The 23,953-nt window shown below is 40.0% G+C and overlaps 1 protein-coding gene and 1 non-coding gene across 9 annotated transcripts in view; one reads left to right on the top strand and one right to left on the bottom strand.

Annotated features, from left to right (window-relative positions):
• The window catches only part of CTTNBP2 (cortactin binding protein 2), a 153,063-nt gene extending 129,423 nt beyond the window's left edge, over nt 1-23,640 (top strand). For all 8 annotated transcript variants that reach the window (XM_070616386.1, XM_070616390.1, XM_070616391.1 and 5 more), the window contains 9 exons: nt 3,732-3,884; nt 4,023-4,210; nt 8,325-8,503; nt 10,771-10,976; nt 11,335-11,520; nt 15,263-15,326; nt 16,522-16,654; nt 17,794-17,895; nt 22,488-23,640. In XM_070616386.1, coding sequence (XP_070472487.1) covers nt 3,732-3,884; nt 4,023-4,210; nt 8,325-8,503; nt 10,771-10,976; nt 11,335-11,520; nt 15,263-15,326; nt 16,522-16,654; nt 17,794-17,895; nt 22,488-22,733 — 1,457 coding nt within the window. In that variant the 3' untranslated portion in view covers nt 22,734-23,640. The remainder of the gene's footprint in view (nt 1-3,731; nt 3,885-4,022; nt 4,211-8,324; nt 8,504-10,770; nt 10,977-11,334; nt 11,521-15,262; nt 15,327-16,521; nt 16,655-17,793; nt 17,896-22,487) is intronic.
• On the bottom strand, nt 6,150-6,251 carry LOC139083154 (U6 spliceosomal RNA). The gene has a single exon (XR_011539723.1). It is a non-coding gene; the product is annotated as a U6 spliceosomal RNA (small nuclear RNA).
• Nucleotides 23,641-23,953: the final 313 nt, after the last annotated feature.

Genomic DNA, 23,953 nt, shown 5'->3' with positions numbered 1-23,953 from the left:
TAGACCCTCAGAGCATTACTTTAAGTGGACAGTGTAAAAGATGAGCTGCATTCCATCCACAAGGGGGAGATTATGGACTTGGGGTCACTTTAGACACAAAGAAGTCTAGATTTAACTAGAAGTGTGATGTGGTAATTATTTTTAAACCAATGAGTGTTGGTCTAGAAATAACTATGCAGAACTTTTAAGACAAGGGTGTACAAAACTGGGGTGTGGCCCGCACCTAGCCAAGAGGGTGTCTGATTAAGATTATCGACCTGCAGAAGAGGAGCAGGGCTGACATTGCCTATAAAGTTGGAAGGAAAAAAGGACAAAAAGAGCAGATTTGTTTCAGAAATAGGGGTTTGATGTAGCATAAGGCAAAAGGAATCCGAATAGCTGATGTTTGGCTACAGGCCGAAGGGAATCTCCAGCTATAAGATGGGGTGGGTGGTGTCTTTTTGTCTCCATAAACCTTCATTAGAGGCTGGTTAATCCTTCAGACGGGACACTGTAATGACTTCCTGCTTCTGTCGTTGGTTAATATATTAGACGGAAACTATGCTAAATAAGCTGAACTAGACACATGCTTTTCTCAACTGAAATAAAACTTGCCTTTGAACCAACTTGTTCAAGGATGTTGAACTTGTGGTCAGATGAAGAAGTAGATGTTACTGAAAAATTGAGGACATGAGGCCCGCGGTGTTGAAGACAAAGCTTTTCACCAAAGAAACCCAGTCTATTTGACCCTTGATTGGCACCTCACAGGAAACCAAGATAAACACAGATAAGGTAGAAACCCAACCCAACTGTTATGAACAGCAACCCTACCCTCTTTTGTCTAGTGCACAAGCTGTCCATTAAATATTAGATTAATTAAGTCGTTAGCAATGCAGTCTTTGCTTGTGGACTCAGGAGAATGTTTATCTCTTTCCAAGAGACCTCCTGCACTCCTGTAAACTCATTTATTTTACCACAACCTGAATCCTCCTTGCTGCTGCCATCCTCATGTCCCACCATCTGCTGGACTTCTCAGAAGGGATGCCTCACTCATGAAACACATTGAGCCTGAAACATAACCCGTCACCCCACCACCACCTCCAGTGCACTCTTGCTCACTGCCTCCGTTAACTGTACAGCCCCTTCTCTGGTGATCCTTCAGAAGTGTCTCTGATATTTCTTCTCTGTCCCTCTCAAGACAGGCAACTACTAAGGTTAAAGACTCCATCTCAAAATGCCTTCTCATTTTGTGCCCTGGCCCTAGATGAGGCTCCCATTACCTCTTGCCTTCACCTTACCAATAAGAGCTTATAGATGTGTTCTGTTTCTTTCCTCTCCAGTCAGCTCTTGGCATCAAAGTGAGATCACAAAGCAGGAGTCAAATCCTCTTTATTCCCCTCCTTAAAGACTCTCACTGATTCTCAGAGCTGGTAGTTTCTCCCTCCTGACACGACATTCTGGGTCTTTTACTTTTCATTTGTGCCTGGGTTCTGAGGCTTCATATCAGCAAGTCTCACCCCTGTGGCGGCACATAAAATGCCAGTGTCCCAGGCCCAGCACAGGCCAATTAAATCAGAACTGCTGGGGATGGATCCCAGGTGATCCTACTGTGCAGCCCAGGGAGGGGGACACAGCCTGCCACTGCTGCTGCCCATAGCTGTGGTCACTTTATCCCATTCCACTGATGTGGCTCTGCCCCAAGCTGCCAGCCAGTCCTGACTGGAGGTGTGTATCAACTTTGAGCTCACCGTCATGCCACTCTTCAGCTATTCTGACCTTGATTTGATACCCTAGTCCCTTCTAGGACTGAGCCCTGCCCAACCTCCATTCTTCTGCCTCTGCTGTTTCTTAAACCTAGAAAGCCTTCTCCTGACCTGTCTGTTAAGATACCATTCCTTGTAATAGGTCCAGTTTAAAATGCCACATCCCCCCAGTTGGAATCAGTCACCTCCGGCCTGCCATAGCACTTAGCACAGGACATACAGCGAGGGGACACTGGATAAACATTTGTTGCAATGCAATTACTTGTTCCTGCAGATATGTTCTAGCTGGACATGGAAGTTTCAGGGCCACAGGAACTAGCCATACACTTAGCACAAGGAAAACTGGAGACTTTTAGTCCTTGGTTGCAGAAAAGCAGATACATAAACCATCCAACCTGGTCTGTTTTTTAATCACTGAGTAGAAAAGGTTTGTTTACTGTTGTTGTTTTAACCAACTATATTTATCGTAGTTCCACAATAAATGTATTTTGGAACTAACATTTGAACCCTGAGAAGCATCAGATTTTAGCACTCTTTAATAAATAGCTGTGTTGAAGGGGGGCCAGCATACACCCAACACTAGTGGAACAGCCCCCACAAATACAACTAAATTGAGACGTGGCTGTTATTGTTTCTGGTCTTCTCATTTTTAAAGCTTCTTGGCATCCAGAAAAGCTATTTCAGTCTCAGAGGAGATTCATTTACAATATTTAAGTAGTTCTTTTGAAAGTGAAAATGCATCGTGTCTATAGTAACAAGGAGGAAGAGTGGAGTATAATATACTATTATGAGTATTCATGAAAAGTGGAGTACTTCATAAAATTACTCTCAGGTATTTTAAATTCATCTCTTTTTTCAAGGTTAATTTGGCTAAGATCGGAGCATCTTATAATCTTCTAAAATATTAAAAAGTGATTTTAATTTTTTTATTAATTCATTGGTATGTGGGAAGTACTATATATATTTTTTAACAATGATATTGATAACATCTGAGTGCTTAGTAAGTGCCAGGCACTGTTTCCAATACATTTGTCCGCTGGTTTATTCCTTTCCTACATATAATAATAATCTTCCATTTACTTTTCATCTTTCGTTTTGGGTTGATAGGCAGCTGAGTCCTCCTGTTTTTAGTGGGAGGACCACTAAAAGAAGATCAGAAGTCCTAGAGTTTGGTCCTTCCTTACCACCGTTCCTGAAACCTTAGCCAAAGCACTTGAACCTGAGATCTGTAAAAAGGAAGGAGCAATCTGCTGATCTCTCTGAGGTCCTGTCTGCATTTTATGAATATTTGACCTATGTGAAATTTAAGCATCATTTAAGGGTTTTGACCTTTTGATTGTGAAATACACATCTATAAAATCATGCTACCTGTATTTACAGATTAATCAATAATTTTAAATAAGATAACCATTTAACCACTGACCAGGCCAAGAAATAGAATATTCCCAGCTTCCAGAATGCGTCTCTGTGCCCCTGCTGCTGTTCACAAACCCTTCCTTCTGGAAGTAACCACTAGTCTGTCTTTAGCAATAGTCATTTCTCTGCTTTTCTTTATAGTTTTACTACCTATGTATGAATCCCTAAATTATATATTTAGTGTTGCACATGTTTGAACTTTACATGATGAAATCATATTGTATGTACTTTTTTGTGATTTGCTTCTTAATATATTGTGGCGGTCCTCCATGTTGTTGCTCATAGTTGTATTTTGTTCCCTTTCCAATCCATCGTGTGAATATACTCCTGTTTATTTTTCCATTCTATTGCTGGTGGACATTTGGGATCTATTACGGAGCTAGTGTTGGATCATTGTGTGTGTGTATCTTCAGCTGTATTCACCAATGCCAGACTGTTTTTCAGAATCCTTATACTCCTCCCACAATTTAAGAGCATTCCCAATGTCACATCTTCACTAAAACTTAAATTTTTGCCAATTCGTATAGGTTTTTGTAAAACCTTTAATTACCGAATTTCCCTGTTTGACCACAGCATGTCTGATCCCAGTGAAACAGTCTCCTGTTAAGAAGAAAATCATCATCATCTTAGAGAATTTGGAAAGATCTTCATTGTCTGAGTTATTGGGAGACTTTTTGGCACCTCTGGAAAATCGCTGCCCTGAAAGCCCCTGTACTTTTCAAAAAGGTAAAGGTGGTGGGGAGACCATTCTGACCTTTCTGTTCCCCAGAGTACGAGTTATCCTTCATGATGTTCTTTCTTTATTTTAATTTGCACGTGTCCCATAATGTGGCTTGCTGAGGTTGGACCGCTGGTTTGTTGTAGGAAACGGAACAGCAGAATGTTACTACTTTCATGAGAACTGCTTTCTGATGGGAACCATCGCCAAGGCCTGTCTCCAGGGCTCCGACTTGCTGGTGCAGCAGCATTTCCGCTGGGTGCAGCTGCGGTGGGACGGCGAGCCCATGCAGGGACTGCTGCAGAGGTTCTTGAGAAGGAAGGTTGTGAATAAGGTAAGAAACCACAGCTGCAGCCTCTTGCCAGGTGGGAGAGGGGGCTTGAGGGTCAGAAGACCTGGGCTTGCCTTCTACTACTTACTAACTGTGTGGCCTTTGGCAAGTAAACTTTTTGGATAGTCAAGGGTTAAACAAGATAATGCATGTAAAATCTGTAACAGTTTCTGGACTATATTAAGTTTTAAAAAAGAGAAGCCAGTAGGTTTTACTGTTGCTATTAACTGTTCTTAAAGAGTCTCTCCCAGTTCTTAATGCTGTAAGAGGCTAGAATAGAAAATTAATCATTCTTCTTAAGGAAAAGCTACTGTTTCCTTTGAGCCTTCACAGCATTATCCATCCACTCAAGTTAGTTTTAATATATTGACTGTGACACACTGTGCTATAGTAAATATTAAATAGCCACATGAAAAATTAGATGTTTGTGTTTTTTTTTTTTTTTTTGGTGAGGAAGATTCACCCTAAGCTGACATCCGTTGCCAAGCTTCCTTTCTTTTTTGCTTGAGGAAGGTTCCCCCTCAGCTAACATCCATGCCAATGTTCATCTGTTTTGTGTGTGGGATGCCTCCACAGCATGGCTCATGAGTAGGAGCATGACCAGGATCCAAATCCACGAACCCGGACTGCCGAAGCAGAGTGCGAGGAGCTTTAACCACTCAGCACTTTTGACACATTTTCAAAAGTAATAATAACTTTTAGTGATTTTTTTCAGAATAATATTCTGAAATTCTATATTCTATTTTCTCCCAATTACAAAATTAATTTAGTGCAGACCAAATTTAGTAATTACTATTTAATTTAATATTCTTGTTGGGTCAGTAACTCAGTGTCAGGGTAGATTTAAAATAAAAGAGCTCGATTTAGCAAGATTTTGTCATTTAATCCTGCAAGATGGGCCACACTTGGAGGACAGTGTCTTCGTTGCGTCAGCACAGTGTTTTAAGCTGCAGATAACACAACACCCCACTGCTAGCTGCTTCACAGAAAGAGGCTTTTCCCCTTACAGAACCAGATGCCTTACAGTAGGTGTTGCTGGTGTCTGTTCAGCACCTGCGTGGTGTCAGGTCCCTGGATCTGCGTGAGTCTCGACCTCCCTTCAGGATTGCAGGACACTGCAGGGCTTCAGGTGCCACACATTCACACAACATGCTCAAAGTCAGGAAGCAGGGGGCTTGGGGATAGAGAGCTTCAGCTTCCTCGGTCTCCTCCTCCTCGGCGAGAAAAGCATCTTTTTCTGAAACTCCCCAAAACATGACTTCTCCTTAATTAACCAGAACTGGTTTCCATGCTCACTCCTCCGCCCCAGACCATGGCTAGACCCGCCTCCCCAAGACTGAAGCTCTCCACCAAGTCCCTGAACAAAATTCTGTGTCTACTGTGTTAGAGGATGAGAATGTACATGCATTTGGGTGGGGGGGTTAAACCGGGAGGTGGGTGGAGGGCTTTGGTAATTCAGTGAACAGTGCCTACCACAGGTGATTTGAATTAGTATCTGAAATTCTTAGAGAAATCTTCTACCCAAGCTATGTTCAGGTCAGTTGCCTGGTCATAAATATGTGCTTTTGACCAAAGCATATCCATTGTATGACCTCAACCAGTGGGAAGAAAGGTAAGGTAAAGTGCGGTCATAGGTCTATAGCTTTTCAAATTACTGATACTTCCATTAACTTCATCACTATTAATATTTAAATCTCATTGCCAAAAAAATTCACATAAAAAATCACAAAAGATGTCACTTTTTTTCTTAAAGACTTTATTTTTAGAGCAGTTTTAACTTTACAATAAAATTGAAAGGAAGCTACAGAGATTTCCCATATACCCCCTGCTCCCAAACTTGCATAGTCTCCCCCATTGTCAACATCACTCACCAGAATGATACACTTTTTTTACTGAGGATGAACCTACATTGACACATCAAAGTCCCAAGTTTACCTAGAAGAAAAACATGGAGTGCTTCACAAATTTGGGTGTCTTCTTTGCACAGGGACCATGTCAATCTTCTCTGAAAGGTACCAGTTTTATTTTTTACATATGGTGGTGTTTCAGGTAAAATGTGCCTCCTCTTCCCTCACTCCAGCCCTCTGGTAAATATAGTTTGAAAAGGATTGATTTTACTTATTTTGAAAGGAAAGTTGCAAGCTTCAAGCTCTATTCTCTTTTCCATTGTGTTTGAGAGTGGGAATGTGGAGTGTGCTGTGAATAGAAAGGGGGGAAAGGGTAATGCCTTTTATTTACCAAAAAATCATTTTGAATAGGTTAATAAAGCAGATTCCTGGGGTAAGAGTACAAAGGGAATGAATGACTCTTGCAAAATATCAGAAATCTTGTAACTGCAGAACAGAACCAAATCTTTGGGGGCGCCTCAAACCACACTGACACTTGGTCACGATTTCTTCTTCCAATCTCTTACAGGGATATAAGTAAACAGACCTTTTAGGACATTACCAGTCTTCCTACTAGTATTTAATAAAAATAATTATACTTTTTTTGGTAGGAAATTAACATTTAGCTATCGTTAATTGAGTACCTGATCTCATTATTCTTGCTGGAAGAATATCAAAGAGAGTAGGAGAAATATAATGGTCGTTCCTCTTTTGAAGAAAAGGGAAATTGTGATAACAGATCCCAAAGCCTCATGTGACAGTGCTAACACCTGAACGGAGATGCTCGTGTCACTGAACCACTCTCATTCTTCCTAGGCTGAATTATGCCCCTTCATGGAGGACGTGCAAACATTCACAGACTGTCCTCAGTCTTGATGCCGTAATTACTTGGTAAAGCAGAGATTCATACGAGTCTACGTTCTTATAAAATACAGAGTCAACTGCTATATCTGACTTCTGAATAACTGAGAGATATTTCTCCTAATAGTAAATAAATCTTTGTCCTTTTGTGTATTCCATACTAACAAAAGGGACTTGGTTTTATAAAATATAATTCTCAAAAGAATTACTCCCGTTAAACCATGTGTGTTACACAATATTCTTTAAAATTTGCACATTTTAAAATTTAAAGACAAATGTCTCGGGGCCAGCCCAGTGGTGTAGTGGTTAAGTTTGCGCACTCCGCTTCAGCAGCCCAGGGTTCACCAGTTTGGATCCTGGACGCAGACCTACACACCATGCTGTGGCAGGCGTCCGAAGGATAAAGTAGAGGAAGATGGGCATGGATGTTACCTCAGGGTCAATCTTCCTCAGCAAAAAGAGGGGGATTGGCAGCAGATGTTAGCTCAGGGCTAATCTTCCTCAAAAAAAAAAAGTCTTTATTCTGGCAGAGTTCTGTACATTTTGATGAAGTTAGCATTTTAGCTGAGACCTTCCTTCTAGGGAAATTAAAATTGCAAACGCACCACAGATCCAGTTATACCATCTTATCACTTATCCAAAACATTGAAATATTTAATGGCTTTTTTTATGGCATTTATTCAAAATCCTTTCTTGAACACCTGTTTGCAAGACCCTGTGAGGTACTCTATATACATGTGAAAAATGATTTTTTGCAGAAGTGATATTTAAGAATTTATCCAAGCTTTCTTCTTAGTCTACTTACTGCTCTACTGTATCTGAACCCTCTCATGTCACATAATAAGCTACAGATCTGTATCTCATGCTAAGACACATAACACTGTCTGTTATTACTTATCCGTCCTTCAACCACCCTAAGTGAAGGTAAAATCAGATTCAGCTATATTTTTGTTTTGTAGTTTTATATTTTTAATTTTGGACTGTTAAAAAAAAAAGGAGAGCCAGCCCTGATGGCCTAGTGGTTAAAGTTCAGTACTCACCACTTTGGTAACCCGGGTTGGTTTCCCGGTCACGCAACCACACCACCCATCTGTCAGTTGCCGTGCTGTGGAAGCAGCTCACGTGAAAGAATGAGAAAGACTTACAAGTAGGATACACAGCCATGCACTGGGGCTTTGGGGAAGGGGTAAAAAAAAAAAGAGGAAGATTGGCAACAGATGTGAGCTCAGGGCAAATCTTTCCATGTGGGAGAAAAAGAAAAAAGAAGAGGGTCAAGCATAGAATCACAAGGAAATACATCTTAAAAAAACAAACGACAAGAAGCAATGTTCTAAACCAAGCCCCTGTGTTCCGCCTCCATGTCTCTCTAGTTCAGAGGTCAGGTGCCCTCTCCCTGCGACCCCGTGTGCAAGACAGTTGACTGGGCCCTGGCTGTCTGGCGCCAGCTCAACTCCTGCCTGGCCCGCTTGGGCACACCTGAAGCACTTCTTGGGCCAAAGTATTTCCTGTCTTGTCCTGTAATCCCAGGGCATGCCCAAGCGACAGTGAAGTAAGTGTCCTTTCTCCTTATTTGCCTTTTTAAAATAGAGCCATGGCCAATTTGGGGTGTTTGGGAGTGAGGATGCTCAAGGGGCCACCTTGTGCCGCTTCCTGTCATCAACATAGCACACCAGAGCTCTGTGCTCCTGTCAGAGGACAACCGTGACTTGTCTGTTGGATAGTTCCTAAGGAAACCATTTTAGCTAAGACTAGGAAGCAGTTTCCCTCTGTTAGAAAACTCTTATCAAGGTCATGTGTGACTTGCTGTGCAGTGTCTCCTGGGGAAGGCTCACATGAGAAACTCAGTCAAGTATCCTGTAACCAAAAAAACAAAAACAAAACCTTACATTCTATTGATGAGTTGAAGTTTCCTCCTTTATTAATGAGACTTCTGTACCTATTCTCTTTTCCCTTGTAGCAGCGTATGAGAACAGACGTACAAACAATAAGGTTAATGAAATAGAAAATGAGGAGGAAATTGAAAGGAGGAATAAATTTGTCACGCTCCAGCTTAGTAAGGGTTCCATGATTAGCTATTAGATTTGATTCTACACTTTCTGGCATCCTGGGCAGAAATCCATTTTGGAAAGCAGGGTGATATCAGTAATGTATCATCTCTATTGTAAGACGAACTGTCAGTTTAATAACAGGTAATTGGGGGGAAAGGAAGAAGTACTATATTAAAATCTACACAGTGTTTTCTTGCTAAAAAGCAGAAGTACGTTTATTCATATAATTACCCTTCCTTCATTAGTATCACAATTAAATTGTGTCTTTTTATGTCCAGAGTCTCAAGACTCTGGAGTCAGTTTTTGGCCTTTCCTCTCGGGAGGACAGTCACTGTTGAGAACTAGAGGCTCTGAGAATTTTACACTATTTGCAAGCTAACAAGTGAGCCTGCCACAGTTTCCAGGTGCTGAGTGAGAGGTTAAGGACTTCATCACTCCCAGCACGGCCCGAGCCTGAGCTTCACATTGGCATCAGTTGCCCTGGCTCCTCAGGTCTCACAGGATGATACCGGTGGCCCAGATGGAGGCTGGCTTGGCATCACAGCTGCAGAACTCTGAGCTTGGGAATCCCCCCAGTCTCCTAAAGGGGCCTGCTGGCAAATCTGGAAGTAGACATCACTTTCATCATCCTGCTCAGGAAACAGATCTACCCTCTGCTCCAGAAGAAGACACCGTCTCTATCTTCCAAAGCTGTTTGCTATATAAACATCCGTGAAAAGATAGTCCAGAACAAAGCTGACACAAGATGTGCAAAAACTTGCTGGAGAATTGTCTCTCAGTAGCCATATTAAGGAACTGCTACTTTTTTTTTTAACTAAAGTTTATCATCTTTACCCCTTTCACACCTTTAGGAGGAACTGTGTACGTTTGACTTGTGTTACAGGATACCAGATTTTTGTCTATATTCTCTATTTTAGTTCCATATTACTAGACGTTAACGGAGAAGCTTACGATAGATGGATGTTTGATACCTGGGTAATAATTTTAACTGAACTTGAAAGGTTTATGCCAATTATCTAATAGCTTTGAAAACTTTCCTATTCTGGGAGACGTGGTTTTGTTTCTACAGTCTTTAATCATATTAACTGTTTTTTAATGCTGCAACAAAGTGTAATCCTTTTTGAAGGACTTTCAATTGGCATCGGGTGCTCCATACTTGGCCTAAAGCCCCACTACTACAGCTATTAACACACAGAGTCCACCTGAGGCGAGAGCTGGTTGACCCCATGCCCTCTCTGCAGGGCTAAGCCCCGCTGGGTACAGACACTGAGCCCTTCCCTTGGAGCAGGCAGATTTAATTTGCCAATGATTATAAGATGTTTCCCAATTCCAGAAATATTAAAATACAATATGTGTGTCTTATTAAGGAAATAAGACAATAATAAGGGCAAATAAGTTTAAGCTATTTAGACACGGGCCTTCAGGAAATCCTTTTTCCAAACTTCTTTCGTCTGTAAATTTACCTTCCTTTTGATGTATTTATTTATTCATTAATTCAGCAAACACTCAATCATTGATTCCTGCTCTCAGGGAGCAGTAAAAGGAGACATGGAAACAGTTGCATTTGAAATACATTGTATTTTTGAGGCAAATTCAAATTACTTTGGTGTTGGATAATTTCACTCATTCCAAAACTACTTGGGAAAGGTAGTATATCTGTAGAAACACTTAAGTGTTTTTCCATGGTCTTCAGACCTGCGCTTCATGGAGTCGTGTGTAATTCTTGAGAGGTCTGTTCCTAACTGTGAATCCACCCCTTTCTTGCAAGGTGGATGTCTAAGTTGTGGAATGCCGTCATCGCACCCAGAGTTCAAGACGCAATATTGTCAAGAGCCTCTGTGAAAAGACAGCCTGGCCTTGGGCAAACAATTGCAAAAAAACACCCTAGCCAAGGACAGCAGGCTGTAGTTAAAGCTGCTCTCAGCATCTTGCTTAATAAAGCTGTTCTGCATGGCTGCCCCCTCCCGAGAGCAGGTATGTGGGCTCGTGCTGGGAAGAGAGGAAATTCACAGCCTTATATAATACTCGTTGGAATTTGTTTTTGGGGAGTTCTCTTTTCTCTCTTTGTAACTAGAGAAATTATCTCAACATTAATGCACATTTCACAACTTTGCCCCAGAACTCTGTGTTTTAATTACTGGCTCATGTTTAAATACCAGCCTTCCAAGAAAAATTTGCTGGTTCACAAAACCCCTGCTTAGGTATTAAGCAGGCCGGTGATTTTGAAGAGTCTGTTTCTTTGAGAATTGGAAATGATGCATTTTGCTCGACTCTATGAAATTGCATTATCACTGTTGTGCTTTTGGCAAAATGTGGTTTTATGTTGTTTCAGAGCTAGACCAGCACACAGCTGATTTCAAAGGAGGAAGTTTCCCTTTATCTCTAGTTTCAAGTTATAACAGTTGTAGCAAGAAGAAAGGAGAGAGTGGTGCCTGGAGAAAGGTGAGCACCAGTCCTCGAAAGAAGTCTAGCCGGTTCTCTTCACCCACCTGGAACAAGCCAGACCTGAGTGAGGAAGGTAAGTGGGTGGGCACTCATGATTTGGTTTCTGAAGGGAAATATGCCTTTATTTTCATCACTGTGCATTCAACAAAACAAAATGCTGAGTGTTTCAATGCATCTTTTCATGGAATAAACCAAGTACATAGTAGGCAATTTCCAAAAATATTTGGGAGCCCCCACCCGAAGAAATGACCTTTCATGCTAGAATTCAGAAATTAAATTTGTCCTTCCCATGTTAATGATCATCTGTTTTTTCATTAATTTGATTTTCTTGATGTCCGTAATTATATTTATGGAATAAAATAATTGACAACTAAAAAGAAGTGTGCTAAAGTGCATTCCTAAGCCAAACTTAAATTTTTAAAAGCATGTGTACAGACATATTTGATACCAGTTTAAGGCCTTTATGAGTAAATCAGCTTTACATATTTCTTTTTCATACATGGGATGTACCATATGCCAAGTTTTGTTCTAGGTACTGGCCATAGGGCAGTGAAAACAACAGACAGAAATACCTGCCCTCATGGAGTTTACATTCTAATAAGTGATTAAATAAATTCTGTGTAATGGGATATCATATATAAAAAAGAAATGTGTAAGATTTCATTCTAACAACAGAGAAGGCATACCACATCTATCTCTGGTGTTAGACCTATTCCTTTTGGCTTTCATAATAGGATAGTCAACAGTTGTACAGATTATGAATGTCCTCACTAAAGGAGATCCATATTTGAGTAAGAAAAAAAAGATGTTCCAACTTCATATGCCTTGTGGATTTCTGACATTTATAATTAATTTTAGGTCTTCAGGAGCCCTCTTATGCTCCAAAGTATTCTGTTTTGTGTAATTTTATGGCAATTTTACAGCAGTGGGGCTGCTAAATAAAAGAATATGATGCCTGAAATCTTACATCATAAAAAGTTGCTTTTGTTCATTGATATGTTTTTATATATAAGCATCTATGTTGATTTTTAATAAAAATTTAATATTTATATGATTTTTAACCATATTAATACATGCCAGAGTTTTTTTTTTTTTTTGAAAGATTTTATTTTTTCCTTTTTATCCCCAAAGCCCCCCGGTACATAGTTGTGTATTCTTCGTTGTGGGTTCTTCTAGTTGTGGCATGTGGGACGCTGCCTCAGCGTGGTCTGATGAGCAGTGCCATGTCCGCGCCCAGGATTCGAACTAACGAAACACTGGGCCGCCTGCAGCGGAGCGCGCGAACTTAACCACTCGGCCACGGGGCCAGCCCCAATACATGCCAGAGTTTTATAATTACCCCCAGTGTGTGAATGTCACCACTTTTTTAAATGATTGAATGGCAAGTCACTGAATAAAATGAGAGTTTACCTTTTTTTTTTTGAGGAAGATCAACCTTGAGCTAACATCTGCCACCAATCCTCCTCTTTTTGCTGAGGAAGACTGGCCCTGAGATAACATCTGCGCCCATCTCCCTCTATTTTATATGTGGGATGCTTGCCACAGCATGGCTTGATGAGCAGTGCATAGATCCACGCCTAGGATCCAAACTGGTGAATCCCAGGCCGCCAAAGCAGAGCGTGCGAACTTAACCACTACACCACTGGACTGGCCCCTACTTATGTTTTTTTAAGATCAGTGTTATATACTTATAATGGGATACATTCTGATCTCAAAAGCTTACCATTACTTCCCAAAGTTAGAGTGTTTGAATCAGGCAGTAAATTCATTAGACTCTAGCCTCCAATATAGCATAGAGACCCCCCCAGAGGACTTTCTGTACCAAGGATTATGCCATTCACTTTTTTATCCCTCTGTAGTATACAAAAGAGCTGTACAATGAGGATTGTCATCTCTATACGGCTAACAAAACTGAGGTTCAGAAACCCCAGCTACCTGCTCCAAGTCACTTCTGGAAACACGGGGTTCTGCATGCCAAGTTTTTGTTTCTTGCAAGTCCAATGCTGTTTTCTTCAGTCCATGGCACATGTAATAATCCATAACTCAGATAACTGACAGCCATCCAGGCTTTTCACTGTACCATTTCCAAGTTTATTATAATTTCTATAGGGTTTAGGACCAGCTTCTTTCTTGAACTAAATAATTCCCTAAACAAGAAGCATTGTCAATATATACTTTAGAGTTGACAAGCAAAATCAATAAAATGCATATGAATTTAAGGCAATGTTATGGAATTAAGTCTAAGCAAAAAAAAAGTAACAGAAAAAATTGAATTATAAATGATTTTAAGTTCATTTATATTTTCAATAATTTGTAGTTTTAAAACTATTTGATATCATATCAAATATCACATTCTTTGAAACAAGAAAACATTTGAAAGATTTATAAAATTATATACAACCATAGTTTACAATGACTTCAACATAGAGACTTATAAAATCTAAAAGCTAATTTTACAAAGTAAATTCATTGGCCCTGTGGTTGGGTGAATGAACCACTTTTTGGTTAAGAACCAAAGATTGGCATGCCTCTAGTTAGTTTGCTTATTTTTTATAATAGTAAATTAATTACAACAATGTTTGGCTGGATCGTTGTTCAGAAAAAAAAAATATAGGAAGCCCTTTACATTCCATGCAGATCACTATGGAAGCCCATAAAGTTTGGTAAAGACACAGCCTGGTACTCTGGGGACACAGAAAGACAATGATGTCAAGTCACAGGCTGTGGAAGGCAAGGCCCAAACCTGTACGCTTATGGTAATTAGGGGAAAGCTACTAGTCAGTGCTTTCTGACAATAATGACAAAAGAATGTGTAAAGAAACTAGTAGAGAGATTCTCTCTGATGATCTGCTTATAGGCAGCATATAATAAATTCAGTTTACTTTTCAAAATCATTTTTAGAATTTGTGCTAGCAATATTCATACAATTTTAGAATTCACTCATAAGCAACTATGTTAATGACCTTATAAAATTTAGAGTATGTATTGTAGAAAGACATTTGATTGGAGTCTGAAATGGTTTATAACAGTGTTTCTCAAACTCTTTTGACCATAACCCACAGTGAACAATATATTTTCCACATGACCCGTACACACAAATCTGTATTTGCATATATATACAAATCAATATATTTACTGCAAGCAGTGCAATCTGATATTTCCTAGTCTGTTTCTTGTTCTTGTAAATGGGTCGAAGTCTGCAGTTTGAAAATCATTGGTATGAGATGCAGCGTTCTTTTTAAATTCTGTGACTGTATACTGTTCATACTTTGCTTTCTGTGTAATACAAAGCAATTCAAAGGTAAGCTTCTACAAGTACGCTACTAATGCTATACGCACTGGAACACATCATGGGGGCCACACATCGAAAACTGCACCTCATCTACATGCTCAGTGATGGTGGCAGGCGAATAAAGGTAGAGAAAGGGAGATTATGTCATCAAAAGGCAGGTATTCAATCCCTTTTTAGGTACTTTGAGGAGAAAGGCCTAAGGACATAGGGACTTGACTAGTGGGAAGAGGGGCGACGGATAAAAGCAGAGTTCGGGCTTCCTGACCTGAACCTCAGGCCGTGGTAGCTGTGCTGCTTGTAGTCGTTAATGTACGTGAGGCTGTTGGTCACTCGCTGCCCTTCTCGAAATGCCTGTGTGGGAAGTTACATCGAGGACGCGGTCCTGAGGAAAAACGCCTCAAGATTTAATTCAAAAACAATGTGAAAGTGCAGCAGAGGCCTCAGCCTGCTTCTTTTAAAGACTAAGTTCAAGATGCACAGGGACAATTATTCAGTTGAAATGATTACATTTTTCTTTATACAGGTATCAAAAATAAGACTATATCACAGCTGAATTGTAACAGGAATGCTTCTCTGTCAAAACAAAAGTAAGTTCCCCTTTCAGATTTCACTCGTAGCAAACAAGGCACATTCTCATTAGTTTGTGCAACTATTATGATGTTAATGTAATTTTTTTTAAAAAAGCAATAGAGATCATTCAAATGCTAGTATTAAGCTGAAATCTTATGAATGGCTGAAATCTAAAAAAAGCCCCTTAAGCTTAATATAACTAAATATAAAGCCTATTTTCCTTTCAGTTTGTTGAAAAGGTTAGAAATTTTATTGGCTTCTTTTTTTAATCAAATTCAATCGTTAATGCATTTGACATAAAGGTATAGTAAAATACTGCATTTATGAACTGTTAAACGGGCTTTAGGTGATTGATCTTTTTTAATGCTAGATTTACAGAAACCTGGCATGACTTCTTTGATTTTAAGTGCTAAACGTTGAAAGTGCTGATTGTATTTGTTTTCTTCTGTTGCTTCTCAGGAATTGTAGATTCAGCTTAGAAATTCTGAGCTATAAAGATGCTGTGGTTCATCATAGAATAGAAGGGTTTGGGCAGTTTGTAACTAGGTCCCCACTGAAGCCTAATAAATGTGTGCCCTACCACTTGGCAGGTAACCTGTAGGAGCCTGTGCCCTGGTTCGCAGAATTACAGAAGGGGAGGATGAAGAGAGAGAAGGAGAATGCTTCTTTCTCCCGGGCCCACTGTTAGATCTGTTATATTCGACAGCCTATAGAATTTTCAACAACTCTATCATGTAGGTGTAAGGAATTCATGACAGAGAAGGGAACCCAGGAACTGAGATGCGAAGGAGGGAAAAAAGAGGAAACCTGGCCCATGGCCATATTGCTAGTAAGTGGCAGAGCCAAGTTTGAAATTCATGTTTGCTCCATTATATCACACTGCTCCCTACCCCACAGTGTTCACGTCTTAGCTTTATCTATCCTTAGAGACAGAAAAGAAAAAAGTGTAAGGAGAGCAGAATGTTGTGAGCCAAAGTGGGTTTCTTTGTGACATAAAATTTTATCCTATTGAGAGTTTTGAGTGGGAGTTATCAAAATCCTATGGGAGTGAGTTACAGCATTAAATGGCATTTATAAACTCCTTTAAACTATATTAAAAGTCTTTTCCTACCCCACACCAAATCCCAAGAAAAGGTCTGGTGTGTGGATTCAGTATTGGGGATTGAATTGTTGCTCTCACTTTGAAAAACTCTTTTCTGAACTTTGTGTTAGGTCTTTCGAGAACGATCTGTCATTGACGTTGAGTTTGGATCAGAGGTTCTCTCTGGGTTCGGATGATGAAGCAGACCTTGTCAAAGAACTTCAGAGTATGTGCTCCAGCAAATCTGAGTCTGATATAAGCAAGGTAAGCAGTACAAAGCGGGGAGGACATTGAAGGCCTCCACCCAAGAGCTGAGAGACTTCTTGAAGCCACATTATAACACCCATTCCCTGAAAGAGATTCCTTACTGCATAGGATGGTTAATGCTCCAACTCAAAACACCCCTTACCTTGCTTAGAAAAGCCCTTTCTTCCAAAATATCATTTCTACAATAAGGGAGCTCTGTTTAGCACAGCTTGCTTTTCCAAACTCCTCTGAAAAACCTGAAGTTAACATTGCCTGTGTGAATTGTGTTAGCACAAATTACACCAACACATTCGGGCAGCCACACATCTGTACAAGCCACAATTTAAGTTTCCTCGGGCTTTTTTCCTTGTGTGTTCCTAACTTTGGCGCCTAAGTCATCTATCATAAGGAGAACATCACAGCAGATTCATGTTATAGACTAAGCAACAGCAACAACTTTCCTTACAAATAAGAAGACTAATTGGCCTGTGTAATGCATGTAGTCATAGTGTTTAAACTGTGAAATTTGAGACCCAAATATGGAAATCAGTGACCCGAAATCTCAAAGAAAGCATTAGCAGCATCAAGTTCAGCCTGTTTTGGCACTCTCTCTGAAGTCTGCAGCAATGTGACCAGACTTCCTTGATAAATGCCTCTTACTTGAAAGGGAGCACAAGAAGGTGGTTGTAACTTGTGCAGGTTCCACTGAAAGACTCAGCTATTATATTTGAACAGTCATAATCTCTAGGACAAACTGGAATTGACTATCTTATTTACCCTTGCTGGAAATGAATTGAAATACTTAGCCACTAGAAAAATAAGGTAACGATTAAAATCTTGCAAATTTTATATCCTTTCTTTTCTTGCCAAGTGACTTTTCTGTCGGGTTCATCTGGTTGTCTTCTTTTTTTTAATAGACTCTCTTCCCTTAGAGACTATTTCTCAGGTATTTGCTGTTAGTTTCACATGAAGGCTTCAAGTGTTTTGTGTGAACAGTACAGGACTGGAGGGCGTGTTTTGTAGAGCTCCCGAGGGTCAAGGAAGAAGAGAAAAATAACACTTCTGCCATGGGTTTTCCATAGTGACTTTAAGGTGTACCTTGAATGTGTCACAGTATAACTATGAAAGCATGACTTGATAAATTGTATATTTTCTAGATTGCTGATTCCAGGGATGATTTAAGGAGGTTTGATAGTCCAGGAAACAACCCTGCGTTTTCAGCAACTGTGAATAATCCAAGAATGCCAGTGTCACAAAAGGTAAGTGTCCCTTTCCTCTCAAAATGGGACGAGAAAGGATTGCTGTGGAATTGACTTCACAAAGCTTTCAATGTGCATCACAAGGTTACTTTTAAACCACAGTTAGGAAATGAGAAATAGGGTAAAGATAAACATGTGCATTAGTTAATCAAAGTTAGAAAGATTGCTGTTTGGATAATAGCTTGAAAGAATCACATAGAAAAGCATTCCTTTTTCTCCTTCTATTTGAGGCCTAAAAATTTGATCCCAAAATTTTGCATGTCTTTTCAGAAGGTCTCCATTTGTTTTCATTCGTTTATGCCAAAACTAGAAATAACGTAACTTCTGTCTTCTTTGTTGTTCCATTTTAAAATGGAACATTGGTTCTCATTTGATAAATTTTAAGGTTTCCTGCATTTTGGAAAATTTGAGTTAATCACAACAATATAAAGATCTTTTACACACACAGCCTAAAGTGATACATAAAGATCTTTTATACACAAAAAAATCTCATTTTTAATTTAGTTTCTTAGCTTCCCATGACATGCATCATGTTTCAGTGAGACTTCCTTTAAAAACAAATCAGAATGTCAAATAGAAGAGCCAGGATTCCAATAGACTTCATTAACCTCTCAAAATTACTACTGTGGTTTGGTTAATAAATGCCAAGAGATGGCCCAGCATGGTGCTCCTGAGTGAACAAAAACAATAAAACTACTTTTTTACCCAGTAGCGATTTTGTGAGGATGTGGATTTTGTAGAGGCATTTAGTAATATCTGGTTTGTTCACCAAGCCATGTCGATTGCGGTTCACATCCTGTTCTCATCCACTCCCCTGTGGCTTACAAAAACCCGGGGCGGGGCGTGCAGAGAGCAGGATTATAAAGTGAGCATGGTGAAACTATTAAGTTATTAATCCTTATCTGATCACCTGACAGCTCTGGGCTCCACAGCCCCTGCTCTCTCACTGCTTTATTAGATTTCAGTCCTGATTAGTTGCATGTGAAACTATATGAGGTGTGGGTGTTGGGGAAAGAGCATATGTGTCTCTGGCAGGCAGGGCTGGGGTGGGGGGCCAGTACTGGCAAGGCGAGGTCTTGAATAAAAACCCAAAACATAATCTGTGCAGAAGAGCACGACCTTTCTGGCTCACTCGCTCCTAATGTCTGATTTTTGTTTTTTCAATTAGGAACAGTTTGGAAGCACAGCAAAAGCGTAATTTGGAGAGCAGATAAGGGAGGGTGACCTAAGGAGGTGACCTGGGGTCCCTACTGAGAATTCTGGCTGGAAACCTGAGCTTTGGTTCAGAGCATATTTCTTGGGTCTTTAGGACCACTCTAGGATTCCTTAGTCCGTGGAAGGGTCCATGAGGGTGTGGGAAGAGGAACCATGAACCACTGTTTCTCCACAGGACCAAATCAGTTTCCTATATAAAAATGTTGACTGGTAGTGCCTGGCTGCTGTTGTTTACATGTCTAATGGAGGCACGGTTTTGTACCCCTGTTTCTGTCACATGACGTGTTGTTGCCACAATAAGGTACTGTCCATAAAAAACTAGTACTGAAAGTGGGATAAGCTCCGGGCAGCTCAGGACAGCTTTGTTTTAAAAGGGACCTTTAAAAAAATGGGTTCTTTTATCTCTGGGCTCTTACAAAAGAACTATGATGTTGTTTAAACGTGTGACTTGATGTGGGTATTGGGACAGCTGTCTCCTACTCTTCTCTTTCTTTACACGTGGAACACCCTTCACTGTTCCCCAATGGCTAGAAGATGTTTTTCTCAGGACCTGCCAGCAGAGGGCAAAGTAACACTCATTTGGCAGCCTTCTGAAAGCTTGGCGCAGGCACACTTTTTCTATCCTTATGATAAACTCAGCTAGCATTTCTTGGTTAGATGCCCAGTTTCTTCTGTTATCAGGAAGTAATTCCCTTAGAAGTAGGAGCTCTCTGGGTTAGTTGAAATCAGTTTATCCTGTGTGGCCAGAGAGGGGCCTGGCAGTCAGCATTGTCCATTGGATGACAGGAATGAGTAAATTCTTCTCCTTGTCTCTTTACTGCTACAACAGTAAGGGAACGTCGTGGGTTTCATTAATCGGTGGCACGTTAGCCAGCCTTCTAAAATTAAAAAAAACAACAACGGCAAATACACGTACACATAGTTACCATCAATAGAAAGAGCAGATACTAATAAATGCGTTTTCTTCTCATGAAACTGCAACTTAATCCCCTTAATGCAAAAGTTCTCTTCTTTAGTTGCATAATGAATGCAACTTGAGGATTTTTTTTTAATCCCCAGTTCCTGGACCACATTTCCTGGAGGTTCTGATGTAATTGGTCTGAGGTACAAGCTGGACACTGGGGTTTTTAAAAGCTCCCCAGTTATTCTCATTTGAACCAGGGCAGACCCACTGCTCAAAAACATAGCTCTGAGCTGCCATCCTCCTTATTTTCCACCTTGTTTCTTTCCAAATGTATCTTTAGAGGAGTTGATATACCTTCACGTAACATTTTTACATGTAATTGACTATTGCTCTACCACACCCGACGCCTCCCCATGTCTGTCCTCACCCTTCCTCCTCCCCATGAAACCGTCTCTCTCCTCTTCACCTGTCTAGTCCTGCCTGTCCTTAGAGATCTCCAGTGTCATCTTCCCTAGTGTTTTCCTTTGCTTCCTTCCAACTACTCCCCCATCTGGAGAGCAGGAATTATAGTATCCTCTTACCTTCCAGCCAGATGCTCAGTATTGAGTGAATGGCTCAGCTTTAACTATTTCTTTAAGGCTAACCAATTAAAACTAACTTCAGGGGCAGTGCCTTTCCATACAAACTGCAGGTCATCTTTGAGCTTAATATGGACAACACTGATAGTAACCTTATATGTTTAATAGAGAGAACTTTTGGGTTTTAGCCCAGGAAGCATTCAACACCCTTAACTCTCCTAGTCCCAGCCTCTGGTACTTGTTAGCTTTGGGGAAAACACCTCAAAACTTGCCCTTGGCTGCCAGCGTGTCAGGAACATACCTCTGTGCACCAGTTGCTTGCCCTGTTCTTACACGCCCAGCCTTGAATTGCTGTGGCCCTCACTATGCTGAAGTGATTCTCCATGCTCTCATCACACCTCCTCCTATTGCATCCTCACACCTCCGGGGACTGAGTCAGCCCCACTTAGCTACGCTCAGCCTCACACACCAACCACATTTTTAGCTGTTGTGGCTGCTCCTTGGTACTTCATTTCATGCGGGTATTTCCTGCCTCGGACCATAATGATGCACCTGCCTTGCCTTCATGATGCAGACTAAGGGGCAGATGAGCAAAGAATACTCTGTGTGTGCCTTTCCTCTCTCTGGGCCTTGGCACCATCCCTATGGATTCCCAGAGGGAGATCAAAGATTATGGCAGAATTATTTATTGTTAGATCCACCTCCCTCCTCAGAGGTTCTGTATGCCAACTAGCTGTTACCCTTATTGTAACATGCCCTGTCATCTGAATACCGTGTATGTGTTGAATTTGCTGGTGTTTTAGACCAAATTACAAGTTAAGATTGGCCTTCCTTAGCCCATGGCTAAGTCCCATTTTACAAATTTAAGAAGACACTCAGGAGCATGCAACTGCCAGCTGAAGCCAGTTACTTTCTACTAAAAGTCATAATAAGTATTTTGCCTGTTAAATTCTAGTCTTATATTCTAAATCTTGAAATGGTGTTTGGTTGCATTGTTACTTTTAAATTTAGAAAGAGGGAAAATCATCAGTGTCAACTGCTTCAGAGACATTTGGAGCAGCTCTGTAGGCCTGACTTCACGTTTGTTGATTGGCAGAATTTAACATAACATAAGGGAAAACACCTTGAATGAAAGTTGAAAACCTGAGGTCTTGTGCCAGCTTCATCACTCTGTGACTGTGGGCAGATGACCTTACCTATCCAGCTCTCAGTTTCCTTGGGGGCAAAATGAGAGACATGGACCAGGTGCTCATAGGAGTTCGGAAGCGCTAGAAAACTGAGAGCATGCAGCTTCCAAGTGTGGACGATGTTGAGCCACCTCGTCATAGGGCTGCTGTGCAGGAGTCCTAACTCACTAGAATGTAAGCTCCATTAGAGCAAGGGCGTTACTCTTGTTTGTTCTCCACTGTATGCCAAGCACCTGGAACAGTGCTCATCTTGTAGTTAAATGCTTAAAAAATATTTGTTGATTATTGAGTAATAGTCCAATTTTTAGTTGACAGATCTGAAAGCAGAAAAGTGAGGGGACTCGCTCAAGGAGATAGAATTGATTTGTAGAGCTGCTAACAAAGAAGTGGTTGGACTAGTCCAAGCCGATGATTTCCTCAGGCCTAGGACCTCATGAAGCTCCTCTTAGGCACGTGACTCACTGACCCCCTGATTCTCGCACTCTTGTGACACCATGAAGGACCTAATGAAACTCAGGCAGCAGGTCTAGAGGAAGTTACTCATTCAGCTTCTCTCTCTCGTCTTTTGTTTGGTTTTTCATGAGACCTTGTGTTTAGGGAGAAACTCCTAGATGCTTGTTCGGAGAAAGAGGAGGAAGAGGAAAGACTGATAGAAGTTGGTGACAATGTCAAATGTGACAAACGTGGTTTGTTTCTCTCCTCTTGCAGGAGGTCAGTCCTCTCAGCAGCCATCAAACTACCGAATGCAGCAACAGTCAATCAAAGACGGAGTTGGGTGTTTCAAGAGTTAAATCTTTTCTTCCTGTTCCTAGAAGTAAAGTCACCCCGTGTTCCCAGAACACCAAAAGAAGCAGCAGCAGCAGTAATACAAGGCAAATAGAAATCAACAACAACTCAAAAGAAGAGATTTGGAACTTACGCAAAAATGAACAAGTAGAAAAACCTAACAAATAGGCCTGCCTACAATATTCTCACTCTTAACCTCTGTATATTTCACACAGAAACCAAGGACAACAAGATGTAAATACCTTTAAATGAGTAAAATGTTTTCATTGTAATATAAAGTATGAGTGCGGGACCACTATTCAATTTTTTGTGAAGAATGTATTTATAACCAACATTTTGTTGCTTTTTTTTTTTCCCAATTCTGTCAGATTAAACTTCAATACCCAGAAGTTATGCCAACTTTTCGATTAGTTTTATAATAAAAAAATTGTAATAATAGTTTTAATCAAGATGTTCAGGGGTATTAAAACAGAACTGTCTGTGTACTGTACATCTGTATATATGTACATATGTATATTTAAGAAAGGCCATGAATCATACTGCATACTACATGTTACAGAATGTGTGCAACATTAGCTTGAATAACATGTACCATTTTAAATGGAGATCATAATTTTATGTCACCTAATGAGGAATGACTAGAATGAGGCAATAACAAATCATTTCTAAATAGTTACTTTCCGTTAAAAGCCATATTAAGTATTTTGCCTGTTAAATTCTAGTTTTACATTTTAAATCTTTTAATGGTTACATTGCTAATTGTTTGCATCATGTATATTTATGCTTATGAGTTTGCATTATGACTCCTGTAAAATATGAAATTATATAATGCAATAAAAGTGTTATCTTTCTTACAAAAGTTTTGTACCTAAACAGATATAAAAAATAACTGTGTAAATACTTCAATAAATTAATTCAGAGTTAACTCCCTCTTCAATTCAATTCTAGTAGCACAACTGATAAAATTGATATTTTCTAGAACTGTTTCTTCTAAAATTACTAATGAAATTACTCTTACTTATACAATTCAAAGTTAAGATGCTTTGACACCAAATAAAATACTGAACTAATGAAAGAATTCTGGTGTAGTTTCTATCTATAGCTCTTAGTAGTTTATTCATGCAACAGATATTTGTGTTCAGTTAAAGGACATTCATAAAACTTGTTCTCCATGTTGGTATTTCACTATTCACAGAAAGACCCACCCTTGCTAGAAAGTGTTAGTTGGTTTAAATAAAAACAAACGTTTAGATGGAGCTCTAGGAATTAAGTGCTCATTGAACAAAACACTTCTTTTTTTTTCCTTAAATAGCAACAACAACAACAAAATGTATGATTTTGGACCAAGAATCATCTACCTGTTTAAGAGTATTAAAAGTCCTTTCTTG

Source organism: Equus przewalskii, chromosome 4 (genome assembly GCF_037783145.1).
Source record: "Equus przewalskii isolate Varuska chromosome 4, EquPr2, whole genome shotgun sequence".
Lineage (NCBI taxonomy): Eukaryota > Metazoa > Chordata > Mammalia > Perissodactyla > Equidae > Equus > Equus przewalskii.
Note: the sequence above shows the minus strand (reverse complement) of the source record. Positions and strands in the feature narration are given on the sequence as shown.